We start from the raw sequence: 20,449 nt of genomic DNA, 5'->3' as shown, positions 1-20,449 counted from the left end.
AAGCCATTAATTTATTCAGAAAGAGAAAAAGAATTGAGGGAAAGAAAGAAAAAAGCCAAAGAAGTACATGTAGGTCTAACTGCAGATAATAAGCTGTTTTCCTCCCATCCCCTTGAATATGAATAGGACGGCTTAATTCCTACAGTGTTAAAGGTAATTTCCTTACTTATCCCACCGAGGATCACAAATCCAGTTAAAAGCAAGATTATTTTTCTTTCTGTAGAAAACAAAAAACTAGCTCATTTTTCGATCAGGACTTGTAATGTACAGGTATATATTAGGGAAGTTAAAGGAACAAGAATAGAAACTGAGAATGTGGGGTACTGTGTGTTGACAATCCATATGCCAACCAACAGCAGTTGTAGCAAACCTGCTGCTGTTTCACTTTGGCACTTCACTTGCCAGTGATGTCCTCGTGATGGCGAGACCTGTTTCCTGCTGTGCAGCACCGCTTCCCCTCTAGTTTCATCAATCAGCCACAGTCACCAATTTTTTATTGGTTTTCCCGCTCCACGTAAAATTGCTCCATTATTAGCTGATGTCCACATTGTGGTATGGATGCTTTTGCTCAAGACTTCCTTTGTTCTTTCAAACTTCTCCTCCCTTTTGAGATTTCCAGGCTCCCTTTAGACTTATTTTTCTTCTCTTTGGCGAGTTGGGATACATCCCTTTACTTCTGTTTGGCACACTGCACAAGCTCTTCCACTCACTATTTTGGCAGCTATGAGAGATGTTACACTGGTTTTGTTGAAGTGCATTCTCTAGTGCACAGAAGAAGTTATCTTTATAAATAACAAAATGGACATGGGCTGAATAGTGCTTTGTTTAATGTCTTACAAAAAGAGGCCCACTCTATATTTCATCTGTCACTATTGCTTTTCTTTCCTTAAACAATGCTCAATTGTTTTCCATTTAAAAAAAAAATCAGGTTCTATGAACAGAAGAATTCTGTATTATTATGTTCCTGCCAAATTCCAATCTCTGTTTTCCTTCTCCTGTTCACAAAGGGCTCATAACTTACTGCGAACTATTAGGCAAGCCACAAAGCTTCACTGTTGCTCAGCAAATAAGGCCGTGTTCCTTGAGTTGTTGTGAAGTTTGCTAAGTGTAGCAGCAGCACCAGAAGGCTCTTTGGAAAAATCCATCAAAGTAGGTCCAGAAAAACAAGAAATGTGATTAGTAAAAAAATAAAATAAATAAAGAGCATCTTCTGGAGTGTGTATTTCCCTAAACAGTTGATTCATATTATTCTCTGCACCGCTCCTCTAGTGGATATATTTTGCTATGGTGTGAGTCCAGAGAAAAGGCCAGTGGTGATTTTTTTTTTTTTTGGATGGCCATCCTTCAATTGTGAGGGCATACGCATGAGTGAACTTGTGTGTATCCTGGGGAACTGAGAGGCTGTTATGCCATCCAGCTCTGAGATTGTGTCCTGGGATCAGGAAAAGGGCCAATGGCACAGAGGACCAAAAGAGGAAGAGAAGAAGGAGGTGGTAAAGGAGGGATTCAGTGCGTGAGTGCTCATCGACCCTTCCTGAGTAGACAGACAGGGACACTTGAGCACTCTTACACCTGCATCTGCCTTTGCCTAGCGTGGGGGGCAAGGACACCAACCACGCCGTCATAGCAGCTGCACAAGTGTTTAAAGTGAGATACAAGACAGTTCCTCTTGCGGCATATTATTGCAAATAATTTACCCTGCAAAGTAATTATCAATGCTCTGCTCAATATGTAAAGTGCGCACTTCAGGTGGCTTGCTTAATTTGCTCTGGGTGGCTATCATTTGAGCGTGGATTTTTAGCTGCGGTAACTGTGGCAGTTTCTAATAGAGAAGGCATTAGGAGAGAAAGTGAAGTGAGGATGAAGTGGCGCCGTAATTGAGTTGACTTTTTGCAGGGGAAGGTCAACAATAATGGAGGAACAATTTAAACAATTCATTTAGACAAGTCTCCAGTCTCTGTACAGTAGGTTACCTAGTCGGGAAAAATCTCTATTTTCCCAACCATTTGCTTTGCTATATTTTAACACTCTTACCTGTAATTGCTCAGATGCCTGAGATGTAAGACAAAGATGTGTCATTGATTCAAACTGACTTGTAAAAAGCAGCTGTCTTTTAGGGATTGACTTTTTAAAAAAATTAATAAATAAAAAATCCACAGGAATTGCACAATAACGTGTGTACGCACATTCTGTGTATGCAGGGGTTTGCCCGCATGTCGATATGCAAGGCAAGTGTGTGAAAAGCAAGCGCACTGTGCACGGTATACAGCCCGTATTATGAGTTGATTATGTATCCAGGAACCTGGCTGCTGCACAGCATGGCACAATCACAATGGAGGGTGATAATTTAATTGTGCTAAACGGTGGAATCCATGTCAATGCTCCTCCAGCTGGGAGCTGTCAGGTAGTAATATCTCATTATGGCAGGTGAAGAACCCAGAGGAACCCTACCATGACACCTGTTAGAACAGGAGGAACCCCTGAAGGGAAATACACAGATGATTTTCTCTCTCTCTCACTGTGGCCCTCCGCGGCTCCCACGCACACGTTCACACACACTAAGCTTCCACACTATTATCTACTATCTACCCAACTTCATTTAAGATATTGTATCCCTATGTTTTGATTTATTATTAGCTGTACATAATGTGTAGTGCACAGTTAATAGAGCGCAATATACTAACAGTGTGCTAGAGGGAAATAGTCATAGGCCTTTTGTTAATTGCATTATTGGAATATTAGAAAGTGAGAAAACTATTTGAATGAGCACATGTTGGGCAAATGTACACACTGATAGACCACAAAGGAACTTCTTTATCTGTAATTGTTTGCTGTTCCATCCCGTTTAAGATATCCTTCGCTTTTTTAATCATTTCTTAGTTTTTCTCTCCTCGTTCCACTGAAAACACACGTAAGAAGAGTCTAATCTCCTCCTCATCTCTGGGACTCATGATCAAAACTTGAGGGTGCAAGACATCAGCAGTGAGACAGACGAGTGTCCGGGTAGGGTGATCGGGGGTGACGGCGTGGAGTTACTTAGGCCATTGTCTATAAAAGGTAAACAGTGTGACAGAGTAGAGACAGAGGGCGAAAGTCAGTCAGACCCTTTTATGATGAAAGAGGAAATGGGATATCTGAGGACACATGGCTCGCCAGTCACAAGACCACCAAGATGAGCAATGCACATCACTCCTCTAATACTTACCAATTATACAGAGGTTGTTTTGCACGATGATGAAACATTATCTTGGGGAACAATTCATGACTCAAAGCATTCCAGGTCATATGAGCCAGTGGCCGGAGAACTTAAGACCTAACCCTTCAAATGTGCGCAATATTGTCAGCTATATATAGACTGGGTATCTTTTCTATCTGACCCTCCCTCATCTCTGTCTTAAGTCGTCAAAGTGACTGGGGCTTTTGTCTTTAAGAAAGATGGCTGCGTATCTTACACTTGTTGTTATGATTTGGATTATCCCGCAGCCGGGTTAGGGTTAGGCTTTTCAAGTTCACCTCATTTTTATTGTTTTGTAAAAGCACATTTTGGTCATAATAAAGTGAAACAGGGCTGTTTTGCTCACGCGCAAGAGGCAAAGGATGCATATAGTCTTATTTGAACTGAAAATATAATCAGATTCCACATGCTTTGGTGGTACCCTCATTCAGCTAAATTCTGCTCCCTCTTCTACACCTCATCAGATGTCTTTGTTGTTTCTGCGCTGATCTATTGCACGTGCACGCCTTTAGATCACAGCCCTCTGTGATCGCCTCTCCAAATATGAGGAATAAAATACTGTATGGTTGCCCTCAGATATTTTCAGAGAATTATTGCCACACTTCTCCCTTTCCCTTTTAATAATATGAGGTAGTATTGTATGGGGCTTGTCAGGGGTTGGGGGTGGGGCAGAAGGGTTTCTCTGCACTCTTTAGCTGCCTGAGCGCAGCCCTCCCAGCACTGCTAATAAATTATTAACTCCTGCTGACAAATACTGTTATGGAGCTGCAGATCTGTTGCATTCTTTAACAAGATTGCTGTAGACACATGTTACAGGAGGATGGAGTCTCCATTGCTCCCTCTTCTTCGTTTCTCTCTCTCTCTCTATCGCCTTCTCTCACTCACGCCTCAGCAGTTTGACTGATGGCTGGAGACCAAAGTAAAAGTGCCTGAGAGACTGAATATTTTAGTGGTAAAATAATACCACTTGATTTACTGTGTAATACAAAAGCAGTGCTTTGTTTCACTCTCACACTCCATTGAGGACGAGGTGCTTGTTGCGCTTCAGGCTCGAGCTTTTTGTGTGCATGAATAAAAAATATGTCAGAATATGCGTTCGGCCTACTCCCGCCCCACACACACACACAGATATGCGCACACACACACTTCATTTCCAATAGCCCAACTTCTACTCCCTCCACTTACCATTACATGCATGCGCTGAACTTTGCTCTGACTTCTGATTGGCAGTGAACAGTGCGCAATTTTAAGCTCATTTTCTCTTTGATATAATTGAAGGAAACAATTTAATAACTGATTAAAATGAAGAGCTGAGTCGCACTAAAAGACACAGCCAGCAGCATTTCGAGGCACAGCGGCTAAAAAGTCAGAAGAAGAGACAGAAAAAGAAGCACACAAGCAGTCAGGCACGGGACCACACTCCTGCATTACTGTCTACCTGTCTTGGTGGGTTTGTTTGTACAGCTGCTGAGACACAAGAGATCAACTTAGGCTACTATTGTTTAGGCCTCAATTCACTGCCCAGGTTGACTGTGACTGTGTGCAAGAGAGTGAGTGAGTGAGTAAATAAGCAGCAAAGAGGATGGTAACAACTCTGTCACTGCAAATTTTTAAATAGTAAGTAGAGAATTGTCTGATTTTCTTTGGCATAAATTCCCGCCGCACCTCTCAGATCTTCTGAAGTTGGTGTTTAGGGTTTGTTTTTTAAAGGTAAAAAGAAAACTTTGCGACACACTCTTTAATTTCTTTAACTATTGCGCCATATCTATTTTTATGTTATTGGTTCATTTCGTATTGTCTTCTATTCTGAACTTTTCACAATCTTAAAATTTTGCTTTCTAAAACTTGTACAGCATGTTTGGATCCAGTCTATAGTATTCAGCTGTGTGTGTGTGTGTGTGTGTGTGTGTGTGTGTGTGTGTGTGTGTGTGTGTGTGTGTGTGTGTGTGTTTGTTTACATGGACAATACATTTTATTTGACACGCTTCCTTGAGAAGGACCAGGAACCATTACAGTCAAGACCTTGTTAGCAAAATCCTTTTTTTAATATGAAAATACCTTTGCCTATCTCTTGGTCCCCGGCTCTCAGCAGAAAGTGCAAGGACACCATCGCACCACAGCCTGCCTCAACCTTGAGAGCTCCCACCCCCACATGTCAAGCTGAGGGTGAAACTAAAGTGCTGTCACACTGACCCCTGTGGATAGAGCAGGAGAACAGGGCAGATGTTGATCAGTGATGAAATGCAATGCAAGAAGTATCTTGAGCATTTTGTCGCATACAAACACATAGCTGTAATTTCCCACCCCCATTTAAATTTTTTTTTTTAAATTCTTCCTTCTCCCATGCAAACGCAGACCAACTCACACGCCATGACTGTGAGCATTTACAGCTTGGTTTTAATGATCGATATCCCAGAGTTGAGAAGAATAAACAGAACAACAGCTATGGGAAAGGTAGATTAGCAGCTAAATATGCTCCAGCTTCTTCTCTCCACTTTAGATCAGTAGGAAGGCCCTATTATCCTCTTTTTAATTTAAAACCAAACACATAATTAGATTTTCTGGCAGTGTTTAATTTCATTCTTTGTAGCGCACAGCATGAGTGCAGGCTCATTAATTGTGAGAAAACGCGGAATTGGTTGTATAAATTTTACACCGAAAAGAGTTGGGCTGTTTAAAAAAAGAAAAAAAAAGAGAGAAATTAGAATTAACATGAGTTTCCTTTGCACCTGATATGTCAAGTACACTCTTCACTGTAATATTCATGAAAGCATGTGACAGATTTGTGAATTTAGTCCTCCTGCGAGCTTTGGTTTTTAAGCCGCTTAAGTAGGATTTGATGGCCTGGGGGAACGCTGTCAATAAATGTTAATAATTTCCTCATTTGATGCACGGAAACAAAAGGAGACAAGGATGGCTTTTGTTCGTATCTGACTGGTTCAGAATGAAAGAAAACCAAATGAGGGAAATTACTAAATTATTACGATGTTTGGAGGACAAAACCAAATATGTTTGAAAAATAGAGAACATCATTTAGGTAGCGTATGAATAAAAGACAAAGAAAAAAGAGGGGGGAAAGCAATCTCGTACCAGGAGTTAACTCATTTGTTAGGTTTTTCACTTTTTATCTGGATTTAGTCCCTCTCTGGTTGACCTGCTGGCTGAGTAACTGTTGTGGGGTTTGGACCAGAACTCAAATAGGGATGATTCCAGCCACAGATCAAGTCATCCATCTGCATTAAACAAAGGATTAGGGACCCCATGGCCTGCCCCCAACTCAGCAGCCCAGAACAGCAACAGGTGACAGCCAGGTTAATCATTCATCTCATGCACCATCATCCCCTCAGGTGCACTACCTGTAATCCCAGTGGCAGCTACGAACCCCCCCCTCCAAACTTGATATTCATTCATGAAATTCTTCAACAACTATAAGTCATAATCTTTTTTTTTCCAACTATTTTGTTTCTTTGCTCCACAGCAGAGTCATGTCTTCCAAGCAAGCCACGTCTCCTTTTGCCTCTGTGGTTGATGGGGATGATGCCATGAGTCAGGAGCATTTGTCTTGGGAGAAAGAGGAGAGCGCAGAGGCCCATGGCACACCACAGCTGCCGCTGCACAGTCTGCTTCACGGAAAAGCCCCTGATGAAATGCAGCCGCTCAGCAGCGTACCATCAGAAAGCGATTGGGACAGCCTGGTGTCAGCCCAGCAGCGCATGGTGAGGCATTCATACGCAGTTGCAAAACAAACCTCTAATAGAGCCCATGCTGGTTAACCAATAATGCCAAACATTTCAAAAGTCTCATACATTTTCACAAAGCATCTTTGTGCAGATGAAAAGAGTTTTAAATTCGCACAGATTTGAGCTGGTTTTTCACCTGCCACTGGGGACAGCAAATGTTTCACACAGAGCATCACACAGTATAAAAAGCATAATGACAGCAATAACAAAGATTTCAAGTACAAAATTAAAAAAAAAAAGTAAAATATGACAGCAAGCCATTTAGCAGGACAAATACCAATGTAGTCTGCTAAAGTTATACCGAACTGGTCGATCTCTAAACCTTTTTTATTATTCTGTAGTGACTCTGTGATACTTATGGAGTGAATGAAAAACAGTGTGAGCTACTGTGGGGCGTAGAAGACGAAGCTCTGTTTAAATAAAGCATAGTAATACAGGACAATTTCAAACCTATTAGTATGCACTTATGTCTTACTGTCCTCCCGGGGGTATTCACGATCCAAGCGGAGCAGCCACTCATTGTTCCTGGCTTGTATAAAGAAGCTTAGCTGATATTCTATCACCAGCTCCAGCCCCGTGGTTCTGTAATGCTCTGAATCCTCAGGGATTCTGGAGCCTTTCAGACAGGCAACTGTGCCAAACATTAAACCATGAACTATTATTAGGTTAAAGAGGGGATCTCTAACTCTTCTCTGAGCAATGTGAACGGCACATAAAATTACTTAATAGCAGATGGAGAGGAATGTAGCTTTATCTGCTTTCTTTGGTGTGCTTTGGATTTACGTTACTGCAAAAAAAAAATTGTGTGCTCAGTGCGTGTGTTGTTTCTCTTGTTTTGTGTAAGCTACATCTGCGGCAAGACCCCCAGATGCTGCGCATTTTAAGTGGAGCGCCGCTTTGATATGAGCAGAATGAGGAAGAGCATAGGCACTTGTGGGCTATAGACACAGGAGGCAGGTGGTTGTCTGTGACAGACGGGCCTGCGGTAAAGAGACCCAGAGGGCTTCTGAAGTAGCTCTGCAGTTTGCCACTGAGACCCTCAACACCTTAGCACAACACACACACGCACACACACACACACAGAGCCATAGGATTTCTCAGGTTCTTGTCATCTGTAGCACATTACAGTGTGTCAGCAACAGGATTTTAGTGAATTTTATGATGTACAGCTAAAAAAAAAAGCATATAGAAACACTTCACAAACATACATAACTAATATATAAAATAAATAAACTATGTGTCACACAAACTTAAATAAAATGTCAGAGACAAAACATTGAGTTATGTAACCTCTTAAGGATAAAAAAACTTAAATACAAGAAAGTTATTTTTTTTTAAAGAAGAAATATGACGGCATCAATCACCATGTTTTCTTAAAGAAAGTATAAGACTGATCTTTCACTGATGTAAACAAGGCCAGCAGCCATTGAAGTAACAAGAAGAAAGAGTCTGCAGGTCTGAAAACTTTCGATATGACTTTGATTCAAGCACAACACATCATGAATAGTTAGATAGTAGCTATTTTAAATGTTAAAGGTTGAGTGTTTTATTACTTCTATATTATTCCCTCCTCTTGCCTTGATTTTGTCACAGTCCTAATTGGTATAATGTACAGTTAGGAGTGGATGTTTTTTATGCCCATGCCGTCTTCTACGCTTGGAAGGTATTTCAACTGAATAATAGGTTGAATAGTAAGTGGGAGTAAGAACTAAAAAGGAGAGTAAAAGGGAAAAAACAAGAAAAAAGGGTCAAATGCAAGAAGGTGGATGAAGAAAAGAAAAGGACATAAGGTGGAAGGAATTAGAGTGTTGCCTTTGCTGATTACCTGACTCTATTGCTGTGCCATGGCTCTGTGTGGGCTGTGCCCTGAACCCACGCCAGCTGATTAACCCAGCACTGCTCCACTCCCCTCAAGCACTCTCAACTGTCTCTGCCATGCTGCATAATGATCCAGCGCTGGGCTGGGAGGTGCAGAGTAGGCCGGTCAGTCGTGCCACCCTGGCACTTGGTACCAGACCACCCTACACTCCACTGAAACTCTGCCTCGAGCTCAACATGCCACACAGGGATGAGAACTCGGCACTGTCAACACTCCTGCCTGGTTTACTGCATTCCCGACTTTTTATTTGGGATTGTCAGCGACTCCAGACATGGTTGCATCATTTAACCATGCTGTAATACACTCTTATCACACTGGTGCTGATTAAAGCTCCCTGTTTTTTTGTTTTTTGTATGACAGGCTTGCAGTATATTTTGGATTCAGATCTTCTCTGTGCAGGCGAAAGTTTAAATCAGTAACTGTTCCCCTGTTAAAGGCTGCAACTCCTGGCTGCTTAGCTACCTTCTGCTTTCTCAGACTGCACAAACCATAATTAACACCACCTTCTGTCAGACGCAATCCTCAGCCATCGTCTGTGCGCTGCCTATACACTCCCATGTGCAGAGTATTCTCTTTTACTCTCTCTGTCTCTTCCCCTGAAGCCCTCCCCCATTCTTCTCCCCCATGCCTTTATGTCTCCGTTTGTGCACCGGGAACACTCAGCCAGTCAGCCAGAGACAGGACCCTTAGTTAAATACTAAACCATACACAGGTGGGACGAAAAAACAACAACAGCTTGAGACAGGACACAGATTTACGACGGCTCGAGGCACTCAGCTGAGAATAGTTCTCCACTAGAAAATGAACAAATTACACAGCAGTCACCCTAACACAAATGCACACTCAACAGCAATTTGAGAGATTACAGCTGGGCGGTTTCTCTGTGTAGTCTCCGCAGATGAAAAGTAAAGCCTGAGCACATTATGGATATACCCCCATGAAAGTGTACCTCATCATTTCATCTCAATTTTTCACTTGTCATATTTCATTTATCAGAGCAGCTATCACTGTTGAGACTGCAGAAGCTGCCGTGTTGAAAAGCCAGAGAAGAGCCATTTAATATGGCCAAAGCGCCCATGAGCTGCAAAAACCTAGCAATCACTGCATTTGAATGAAAAACTGTCAAAACACTGAATAGAGCCACTGACAGAACACAGAATCCCGCTCATCACTTAATACAAATCCCATCCCTTGTTGCCTCCCCTCCCGACTTCTGTTTGTCTTACAGGAATCTGACAGCAATAAAGTATGCTCCCTGTACTCTTTCCGGAACAATTCCACTTCCCCACACAAGCCTGAGGAGGGGGCCCGGGAGCGAAGTGACCTGCTGAGCGGATCAGCGTTTGGAACTCCAGAGCGCCGCAAAGGAAGCCTGGCAGACGTAGTGGACACTCTGAAGCAGAAGAAGCTAGAGGAGATGACAAAGACAGAGCAAGACGGTATGACTCCTCATGTGTGTGTGTGTGTGTCCGTGCAAGTGTGTGTGTGTGTGTATGTATGGGCACAGGAATACTTTACCTTCTTCCCCCTTAAGCGTCCTCGATCTTTCCACATTTTCCTGTTTCTTTAATAGTTTTTCACGCTTGCTGACTGTCTGCCTCTTTTCTCCTGTATCTCTCTCTGTCTCAAACACTCATGCGGGCACACTCAAAGCTGGGAATACTGACGTTACAGTATTTCCAGTTTGTTCTGAACTTCTTCCAACATGACAAAGACTGTGTGGCAGTGCACCTCAGCATAAGTGTGGTCTTCGTCCACGCCAAGGAAAACTCTTTGACTATAAAACTTATAGTGCTGACCTGATGCCAGGAACATTACCTCCTTTTTATTTTGCTACACAAGAACACTTCTCACCATGCACAGTTATTCATCAAAGGTTGCTAACCACAAACAACCCAAGCCCTTCTCAAGGATTTTACCTGTTTCGTGTGCATAATTAATTCATCTTATTCAGCGCACCGTGAACAGCTGAAAGAGTTTTTTGTTGTTGCTGTTGTTGTTTTGTTTCCTAAAAGTAGAGATAGAGGGGGGAAAAAAAGAAATCCCTTTCTGCGATAAGACTGTTGGGTCTCTATCATATCTGCTACCATTTCACCCTGCTTGGCTCTCCCTCCTACAGCCTGCAGTCTATCAAGAGTATGGCGGAAAAACAAATATTTGAAAGAGCTGCTGAAACACATCCCCCTTCTTAATTAGGGCTGTAGTAATATAACTACATCCAATCAAATGTTAAACCCCCTTGGGAATGCATGTGTCTCATTTAGTGTCTGGGGAGCTCTTAGCTTAAGCACTTCATCAGACGAATAAATTAGACCTCTGTTAGCCTAAAAATAATTTGCCACTTCTTTTTTAAGTGTTCGTTCGGCGATCTTTGTATCAGAGCGTCACAGGCCTCTCATCACTTAATCGTTTAGCCACATCCTGATATGAGACTGATTATTTGTGTTGTCATTAGATATTAGAAGTCGGTCCATATTTCACTGAATACAAAAAATCTATATTACAAATTAGACCTGGGTAGGTTTATTAGTTTAATAATTGTTTTTTATTATGATTTAATGGCCACTCGTATTGGCAATTTACCAACACACTGAAAAAAAAGAAGCTCTTAATAAATATCTCAGTTCAGACAGTAAATATACTGTGTTGTCTCGCCCATGTTTTTGGGCCATTTTTACTAAATGCTCTAATGCAGACATAATTTTAGGGATATCCGGTATCCTTGCTGCTACTGATCTACAGATATGGCGAGACATAAAGGAGTTCCCCGAGCAGGACAGCTTCTGGTTAGGACAAAGTTGGTATTGCTATTACTGCTGAGTTTTACCCTAAGGTATAAAAAAATTCATATGTCCTGCTTCTCGTGGAGTTGATTTTCAGGGCAAGACCGTCAGTGCTCTTGGTAGCGACAGCGGGCATTATGGTAATGAGCCCCAGCTGGTGAAGGCTGGTTGTTGCAGTAATTTAAATGGTCAAGTGCAGCTTGTAATCCAGTGCCTTATGTTGGCGCAGGGAGGAGAGGGTGCTTTAGAGTACCATACAGCTGTTTTAATCTCCTGTTAATAATAGTGACTTGGTCCGCCTCATGTGTTGTGTATCCTCACCACCAAAATAAACTCCCTTGTTGGTAGAAATTAGATTCTGAGCTGGAGACACGCAGAATACAAGAGTTTCGGTGTGCTGTCCCCAAGCTGCAAGAATTGTGGGAGACTTTTTTCCTGGAGAGCACTTGAGGAAGCCTCAGTGGTGATGATATGTGATTACTGTAAAATGGGGGAGAGGGACTCAGAGAAAATCTCAGAGAAACCTTTGAGAGATCTTAATCGTATGTCTTTGTTTCTGGTCAGAGACACAGTTGGAAATGAAAAGGGCAGGATTAATGTAGTAGAGAACATGCAAGAATGCCATTTGTTGTCTTAATGATGTTACTAATATACCACAAGCAACAGATGAGCTAAATATGTAGCTTATCTACACATGACAACTGTTGTGTCTAATTCTGCTGCTTTGATGTCTGCCTGGCCGGGGTCACTGAGGTCCTCAGAGACTCCTCACCATCTGGTACCATTCTTCTCTGGCCTTCCTTGTCTAGTCAAGATGGCTCATTGTCGTGATGGACTGAAGATAACTCTAGTAACATCAATTGTAGAGGGACAGCAAATGATCTGCGATACACTTCTCACACTACATTGCTCATAGATGGAAAATAAAACCTATATTTTCTAAAACTTTGCTCTGAAAAGCTTCTTTGCCATTTATTGTTGACAGTCTTCAATAGCTGTTTCTGGTTTCCTGGCTATTGGGTTTTTAAGAGGTATTTTTTCTGTACTGCAAGAACCACAAATGACAGCTGGCTGTTAGCGGCAGCTTTCTCAAAGCCTTAACAAAACCTAAAAATACAGTACATGAATTATTGGGGTAGAAATGAAGGTATACAGACAGCCCCTAAAATAACAGATGGTAATTTTTTGACTTCATCCACTCTATGCATGAAAATAATTTCTTTGTTTTCAAACATACAAATAATAAAAAAAAGAGTCACTGTTCAGTATTAGCTATTATTCCTTCATCCCTTCATCTCTGTATATTTGTACCCTTTCACCCTCTCTATCCTTCCACCTTTACTCTCCATTTCTGGTCCTTAAAGTGCTTTAAGTGCTTGTGACTGTGCTAATGAATGAAAATGTCCTCCCAGCAGCGAGCACTGCATTTAGCTGAATAGTCACCTTTGCTGTAAAAGCTCTATCAGGCCCAGTTGCCAGCAGGGCTAACGATTGTGCCCCATGTTTATTTACTAGGTATTGTAAATGCATTATTTATGGATAAGTCTCCAGACAGCACTTGTCAAGAGTTAAAAATGTCAGTATAAAGTATTAGGGTAAAAAGAAAAATAGCCTTGATTATAAAAACCCAAGGTGACCTTGATTTGATTCACATGCAATTAGAGCAGTTTTATATAATGCACTAAAGTATGAATCAATACTGCGCAAGTCAACACAGAAACTCTTGTGTGTACAGTCTTTATGATCGTCCCCAAGACAAGGACGGGTAATTGGGTTTCAGCATCCCGTTTTACCTTTTAGGGATTTTCCAGGCTCACTATCTACTTGTTGAAACCTTGCCAGTCCATCCAAGACTAATATTAAAACACAAGCAGCTTATTTCCATGTATTAGGGCAGTTAAGAAATATTGTTTTTTATTATATTTTATTTTAAATGAAAGCTGAAAGAAAAATCAATATTCTATATATTTTATTTAAAAAAAAAAAACCAACCTTTGAGCTTTACTCTGTTTTTACCACTGCTGACTACAAAAGCCATAGTGTTCAGCATCACAATACGCTCGGCTCGGTTCTTAGACTTCTATTCAGTAAACCGTACTGGGAAAAAGGGGTGACCTGAGAATATTTGATAGTGGATAGTTTCACATGTAATCTGCAGCTTTTATCTAAAACATAACAATAACACAAGTGTCAAGACACTGAGATGGACAGATATTCTAAGACTGCAGCCTTTGAAGAACAGTAAGAGTGGATACACTAGGTGCACTAGCAGAACAGCCAACACCTGGAGTCCTTTGACAAAGTCATGGCTAATTAGTTCAGCAAAGGGAAGCCGTACCACCAGCCAAACTGCAACTGCTTTTTATCCTGAGGTGAAAGGAATTAAATATCCTTCTACTAAGAAAAGAGTTCCCCCTACCGAACCTTTGCCGGTGACATAGAGCAGCACAGTGGGGAGTGCCGCTGGAAGGATTGTGTTTGGTCATATGTGCAAACGGTGTGTGGCTCAGTGCCACTACATAGACGTGTCTTCCTCACCTTCTGCCTTTATCACCTCTTCTCTATTTGTAAGTGTAATCCCCCTGGCGAGATTGTGTATTATCACTGTATAATGACTGTGCAGTAGGTTGAGTGTGGGGGGAGCGATCAGCATTGTGTGAGTAGCCCCAGGTCATTATCCTCTATTACAACACGGCGTGTAATGAGATTCAGGGATGGGTGAAAGCTTTGGAAGAGAATAGGATCAGCTCTAAGCCTGTGGTCTGATTAGCACTGATGAACTCTTGACTCTGTTGTAACACTTTCCCCTGTCAGTGTCACAACCTCTTCTGACTCTACATGGAGACTCAACAGCAATTGGCTGCAGATGCTTGACAGCATTAACAGACATTTTTTGATTCCCATTTTCTTTAAATGCAGCATTAAAAGAATTTTTAAAGGTTTTCCTTCTTTCGTGTATATCTATAACCTGTAATATACATTATACCAGCAAAAATACACCTCCCCCAAAAAAACAGACTGCTGCACTTTCTCCCCTCCTCTTTTAGTTCCCGCCCTTCTCCCCTCTCGTCTCATCCCAGCTGCCATGTCATCTGGTTCTGCTTTATCCCACCTAATTAATAGGAATCTTTGTTATAATGATCTGAGCATGAGCCTCTGACTCTATGCATATGCAATGAGGGCTGGAAACCCAGTTGCCTTGGTTGCAGATTTTGAGGCATTCTTCACACATAGCTCAACGCTGCCTTTCGTTGCAGCATCAGCTGGACAATATAAAGCTGGGACCCTCTTGGCGTTAGCATACACAGGTTAAGTAACGATTAGCCAAGAATCTGCATCTCCTCTGTATGCCTTATTTCCACCTTCTGCAAAGTTTTTTTTTCACTGTTGTTAAAATAGTTTAACAAATTCTTTTAAGTTGTCTGTTTGATCAAAGGGTCATTACTTGATAGTTGTGTTTATGCTTACATCCAGTACTGTATGTCAGGGGGAGTGCTTCCTGTATATATGTGCGTGTGTGTGTGTGTGTGTGTGTGAAAGTGTGTGTGTGTGTCTGCACTCTGTTGGCCTGTGGTGTGGTGCACCAGCTCAGCGGAGCAGTGCTCTGGTCTGTCACTTTTGTTTGAATAGGTAATGTAGCTCTGTTCAGGCTGAGGAGACATGAGCTGGAATCGCTTGTTAGGACACATGATCAAAAGTGGCTCTCTGCTCTCTGCCAATCAACCCTCTTGTCACCCCGTGAAGCAGACGTTAAATAGATTTTTCGGCTGTTTGCCGCGAGCAGCCTGCCAGCCTGACATGTGAACTTTCACAAAAAAGGGTTACCCTGCCCTTCACTCCTCCCTATTCTTACTTTGCCATCTTCTTCCTTCTTCTCTGGTTTCTGTATTTCCTCCCATCCCATCTCCCCACCCCCCATTTTACTCCTCCGTTCTGTCTTTTTTCAGTGGTTTTTTTCCCCTTCTGTCACCCCTATCTGTCCAGAGCACCTCATTCCCTCCTCCTTCTGTAAATTTTGTCTTCAATCCTTTTTTACCCTCCAGTGACAAAGTTGTTCCTCTGCCAGGTTGAGATCAGAGCCCACTGCTAAATGGAGTGGCTTCATGATGGGAATAGGCAGCTCAGAGAGCCTGGTCCACTCCTGAATTATGTATTTACTATCTGTTCCAAAACAGAGCCTTCACATAACACAGGCATATCCCCATAGGGCAACGGAGGCCTGTGCAGGTTTCACTTTACACAAGCTAAGATATAGATTTTGTTGCCCCTTTTAAAACGGGAACCCTTTCTGCTGTCTTGGTCATTCAGATGACAAAACAAGCAGCTGCTTCTTCAATGTGCCATTCTTCGCATTCAAGATCACCTTCCCCAGTTCTCATATTCCGATTAGTCAACAGTAGCAACTGCTGTGAAGCATTCCAGGGGCCATCTTCCCGGGTTTCAGCTGTTGAGCATGTCCCCCTGCACCCATGCAGCACAAAACACCCATTGTGATCCTGGCTTACTGGCTGCACAGGAACCCCTTGATAGGAGGAAACGGGTGTCTCTGAGAGACAAATCGCAGCCAGGGTTGCACAGAGGCTTGCTTGTCCTTATATGCTCATACACCCACACGCTGGCTGTAGGTATGCCTCGTCAATTGCATTTTTAACAAACAGTCTAGAAATGCAATCAGTGACATCACAGCTTCTGCGGTAAAGGTCTGGAAGAATTTGAACAAACGCTTCTTGTTAGATTTATCAGTGTGCTGTGTATGAGTGACGTGGTGATAAAATCAGCTGTAGTTTGTGATGGCCTGAATGTTTTATGCGCCGCAAATGTTTTTGTAATAAAGCAGGGATGCTGATACGTAAGAGGACAGGAGTGATTAAAGGTGCTAAATTTGTCCCGGGATCATGAAGCACACAAGCGGGAGATAAAGGCCAGTTTTGCAGGAAAAGGAACATGATAAGGGTCATATATGTGGCAAACTGGAGGAGGATGGGCTGCGGTAATCAGAAATGGAAAGGACAGGGGCTATTCCTCAGTGGGATGTGGGGCAGAGTGAGGGCGTGTGTACCTTGCAGTGTGTGCACATTTGCGTGCGTCTGCAATTGGGTTACACTGGGAAAACTGTGTGCCAGCTAAGTATCGCTGTCCTAGCTATGGTATTCAGCTCCCAAGCATTCTCCACACATAACTTGACAAAGAATCGGTGTCATCTGACCGAGGATCAAAATAGTGTGAGTGTAACTTACACCCTGGGCACCGACGGCCTCTGTTGCCTGCTAATGATTTCAGAGCACATTTCAGACTTGTTCTGTAAGTCAGAAATACGTCAGCCATCCAGCTAAGAGATCCGCCTTGACACAGCCAAACATGACAACTAGTGTATGTGCAACCTATTAACATATTTGCATTGTTTTCTCCCAGGAAAAAAGCAAACGTGAATTTATTAGATCAAACTTTGACGTGCTGCGTACTGAACAAAGAGATTATTTAATCAGCAGCGATGGAACAATCTTTTCCTCCCACACAATGCTGTTTTCTTTCTCCTTGCTCAATAATATTACACGCACAGGGAGATGTAACGAACATGTCAGAACAAATGAACGGAAATTGTTTTTTATTGCATTACAAAGGGTGTTAATGCACAGTCAGCTGACTAATGTCATCACTTTTTAAAAGTACTTTGCCAGCATGTTATAGTCCGTTTGGCTCCGTACCCCATATTAATAAAAGGGAAAAGATACATATTACTTCTATTGTTGCTGCACATTAAGACACTTAGCTCAATGTACCGAGGGGAAATGAATGGAGACTTTCTAGGAGCTGGAATACTTAACCTTTAGAAGCGCTATGGTAACTTCATGATTTCTCCAACTGGCGGTTTGACTGTACATTTTTTTAGTGTATTTTAATTGTTCATCAGTTGATCGGTGTTGATCAGTTGATCTAATTTTTAAAAAGACCTAGAACGTCAGACTTTTTTTTAAAGGAAAAAAGGGGATTTTTGTGGGGTGCAGGCATCTCTTTTTTCCTCAGAGAGCTTAAAACTTAATCTAAAAATAGTGACCTTTGGTCTTACAGTCCAGTAAGCTGTATCTGTACATCCTGAACTCTGGCATCTTCGTAAACAAAGTTGGTTATGTGATTAAATAAACAACTTTAATTGCTATTTGGGGATAAAAAACCCGAACTGAGAAGTGGAAATTAATAATTCCCTCACTGTGAGTTCAGATCGCCTCCAACAACCATATCCACCACCCGCTGCAGCCACCCATCCCCCCCAAACACATTGTTTGCTTAAAGTAAAATGAGCAAGACACACAAAATGACACATTCACAGTGTGTTGTATTATGTATAAAGTAGTATATTACCCAGAACACTTATATAGAGGTTGCTTCTTTTTGAATATCTTTGAAGTGTTTGAGGAGTACCGTGGTTGTTGTCCACTGTCTGTGCAGTGGCAGACACTTGGTTTCCCTGCAAACTGTAACGCATTCATGTGAATCCCATTAGTCTCTTTTTGTCCTTGTATATTCAGACACCCATTAATTTACAAAATCAACACTGAACCGCCATGATCACAGTACTACACGTGGTCTTCACACATCTATTAATTTAACATAGATGAATAAATGTGAATGTTTTCGGGCATTGATTAGCAGGCAAGTTTATATCTGACAGTTAAATTGCATGGTACCCCCCCAAAAAACTCTCTCCAATGCAAGGTACCCAGTAATTTGATTTTTGTATGAAATTATTATAATTTATTACAGTGTGTGGACCGTAATGATTACCAACATCAAATGGAAATTATAATTTGAAATTTAGTCTACATATTTCTTCTTGTAATGTTCATGTTCCCAAGTGCTGATCCCTTAATCAGCATCGTCTTCGACTCCAAAAGTAAAGTCCACTTTTTCTTTCTAGTAAACCAAACACACTCACACTCAATCACAACTGATTTACTTTTTCCATCTTCCTCCTGTACTCCCTCGCTTTTGTGCCTTTCTGCACTATTGTTATCCTGCTAACAAATAAATGAGCTCATTTTGCAGCAAAGAAATTTTAAGGCATCTTACTTAATAAAAGTATTTTTTTCCTCAAGTCAGAAATTGTGTAAAGAAGGACATTGGATGAATAAATTGTGTTTTATTTTGTTCCATCTTAATAAAACCTCCATTTCACTTTAACCTTGTCTGATTCTTTTACCGTGCCCTATTTGGTCTCTCTTAATTCAATCAAAGCAGCAATTGTTTCTTTATCTGACGAATTTTAGAGTGCATTGTATTGATAGCGGTGCTCAATAGAATCCCTCTGCTGCCTGAATAGAGACTTTAAAGCAAAGGAGCAGAGAGGAGAGGAAATGAAAAGTTCATTTTGCTATTCAAGCATTTAATGGTCCTCGTTCTTAAAAGTGACCTTGTGGGGTAGAAAGCAGAGCAGCACAGCAGCTCCTTCCAGCTGCACACATGGCATCCATCGGGGGCACAATCACGCACAGTCCCAACACCTCAGGCTCGGACATATGTTGAGTTTTATTTCATTCTTCTGACATTAATCCTATTCACCAGCTGTTCTGCCAGCTGCCACTCTCCGGCTTAAGGGGAGATTGCAGTTTTAGGGGCTCTGAGTACTGGTTTATCTTGGCTCCTCATCTCCTCCTCGCGAAGTTTTGATTATTTTTTTTTCCTTGCCCTACTCCTACTTCCAGGTTCCTTGAGTTGCATACTTGCGTGCAATCTTCCTCTCTCTTTTAACTTCTTTGCTGTTGTTTTTCTCCTCTCTAATTTGTGTAAAAAGAAGGAGGTAAGACTACAATTAACTGAATTTTCTGGCCCCTACCCTGTTTAAGTCCTCCAGTTCTTTTGGTAGTGTTTGTTCAGGCTACTGTATGTAAGATTATTCAGAAGCAGCAACGCCACCGGCCTTCTGCACAGCTCTCCTCCGTGTGTATCAGCCACTTCTCCCCTCTTTTGGTCAAGAAAGGCCACGTATTTGTGAAACCTGCTCACCTCACAGTCACCCAACATCATTTCCGTAGGATTAACCCGGACATGGCCTCAGCCTGTACAGTTATGATTATTGACATATTGGGTCTGGCATATTTCACATTTATGTGCATTGTCTGGAAGCATACTCAAGTGTTCTCAATGTCATTTCTGCTGAAGTACGGCCGGGCAGTCTGCGAGCAAGGGCCGCAATGAATTGATCATTGCTCACTGCTCACTTTAATAATTCAAGCCTGATTGCCACAGAGTGCCGCAGTAAAATGGATTGGGAGAGGTCACATGCTGCTCAGCTCAGGAGGTGAAGCCTCTTGGGGATGGTTAATTCATATATGCTTGATAGACACGTGTCCTATTTAGAGAGGTCATTGTGCTGGGTGTGTGTGTACTGTTTCTTAGAATAGGCAGGTCAACTGTGTGGGATTAACACGCTGGTCAGTGGCGATAAAAAAACAGGGGAAAGGGATGAGTTAGTGTCCAAAACTGCAAGGTAGTAACAGCTTTGGTCTGTGGTTGTCAAAGCATTTCAGCCCACATTTAATTTTGAATCATTCACTTGATAACAGGATGACTATGACTGAAGTGCATTCTGTGGGAACTGCTGTATACTAACACTGCTAATCCATTCCCTGAACTCAGCATCTGCAAAGCGTAAAATGCCAAATTATTGAAAGACCTTAAAGTTATCAAATAAAAAGGAAAGAAAAGACAGCGAGAGAGACTAAAAGCTGACTTTTGCATTGCTACAGCTAAGAAGTAGGGAAAACACGATGGAAAGGAAAAAGGACATAAAACACAGGACATATGCTTTCTTTCC

General features: G+C 41.9%; 1 protein-coding gene across 5 annotated transcripts in view; it reads left to right on the top strand.

The window, feature by feature from the left end:
* The window catches only part of sox6 (SRY-box transcription factor 6), a 139,743-nt gene that overhangs the window by 40,129 nt on the left and 79,165 nt on the right, over nucleotides 1-20,449 (top strand). For 4 of the 5 annotated variants that reach the window (XM_086288115.1, XM_086288140.1, XM_086288125.1 and 1 more), the window contains 2 exons: nucleotides 6,714-6,951; nucleotides 10,083-10,293. In XM_086288115.1, the coding sequence (XP_086144241.1) occupies nucleotides 6,714-6,951; nucleotides 10,083-10,293 (449 nt within the window). The remainder of the gene's footprint in view (nucleotides 1-6,713; nucleotides 6,952-10,082; nucleotides 10,294-20,449) is intronic. The other variant, XM_086288134.1, reaches the window with a different exon arrangement.

This window comes from Aulonocara sp. 'chitande type north' Nkhata Bay, linkage group LG1 (genome assembly GCF_057382095.1).
Source record: "Aulonocara sp. 'chitande type north' Nkhata Bay isolate Kocher_YH1m ecotype deep benthic linkage group LG1, A_spYH_male_GT1.1, whole genome shotgun sequence".
In the NCBI taxonomy this organism is placed as follows: Eukaryota; Metazoa; Chordata; class Actinopteri; order Cichliformes; family Cichlidae; genus Aulonocara; species Aulonocara sp. 'chitande type north' Nkhata Bay.
Note: the sequence above shows the minus strand (reverse complement) of the source record. Positions and strands in the feature narration are given on the sequence as shown.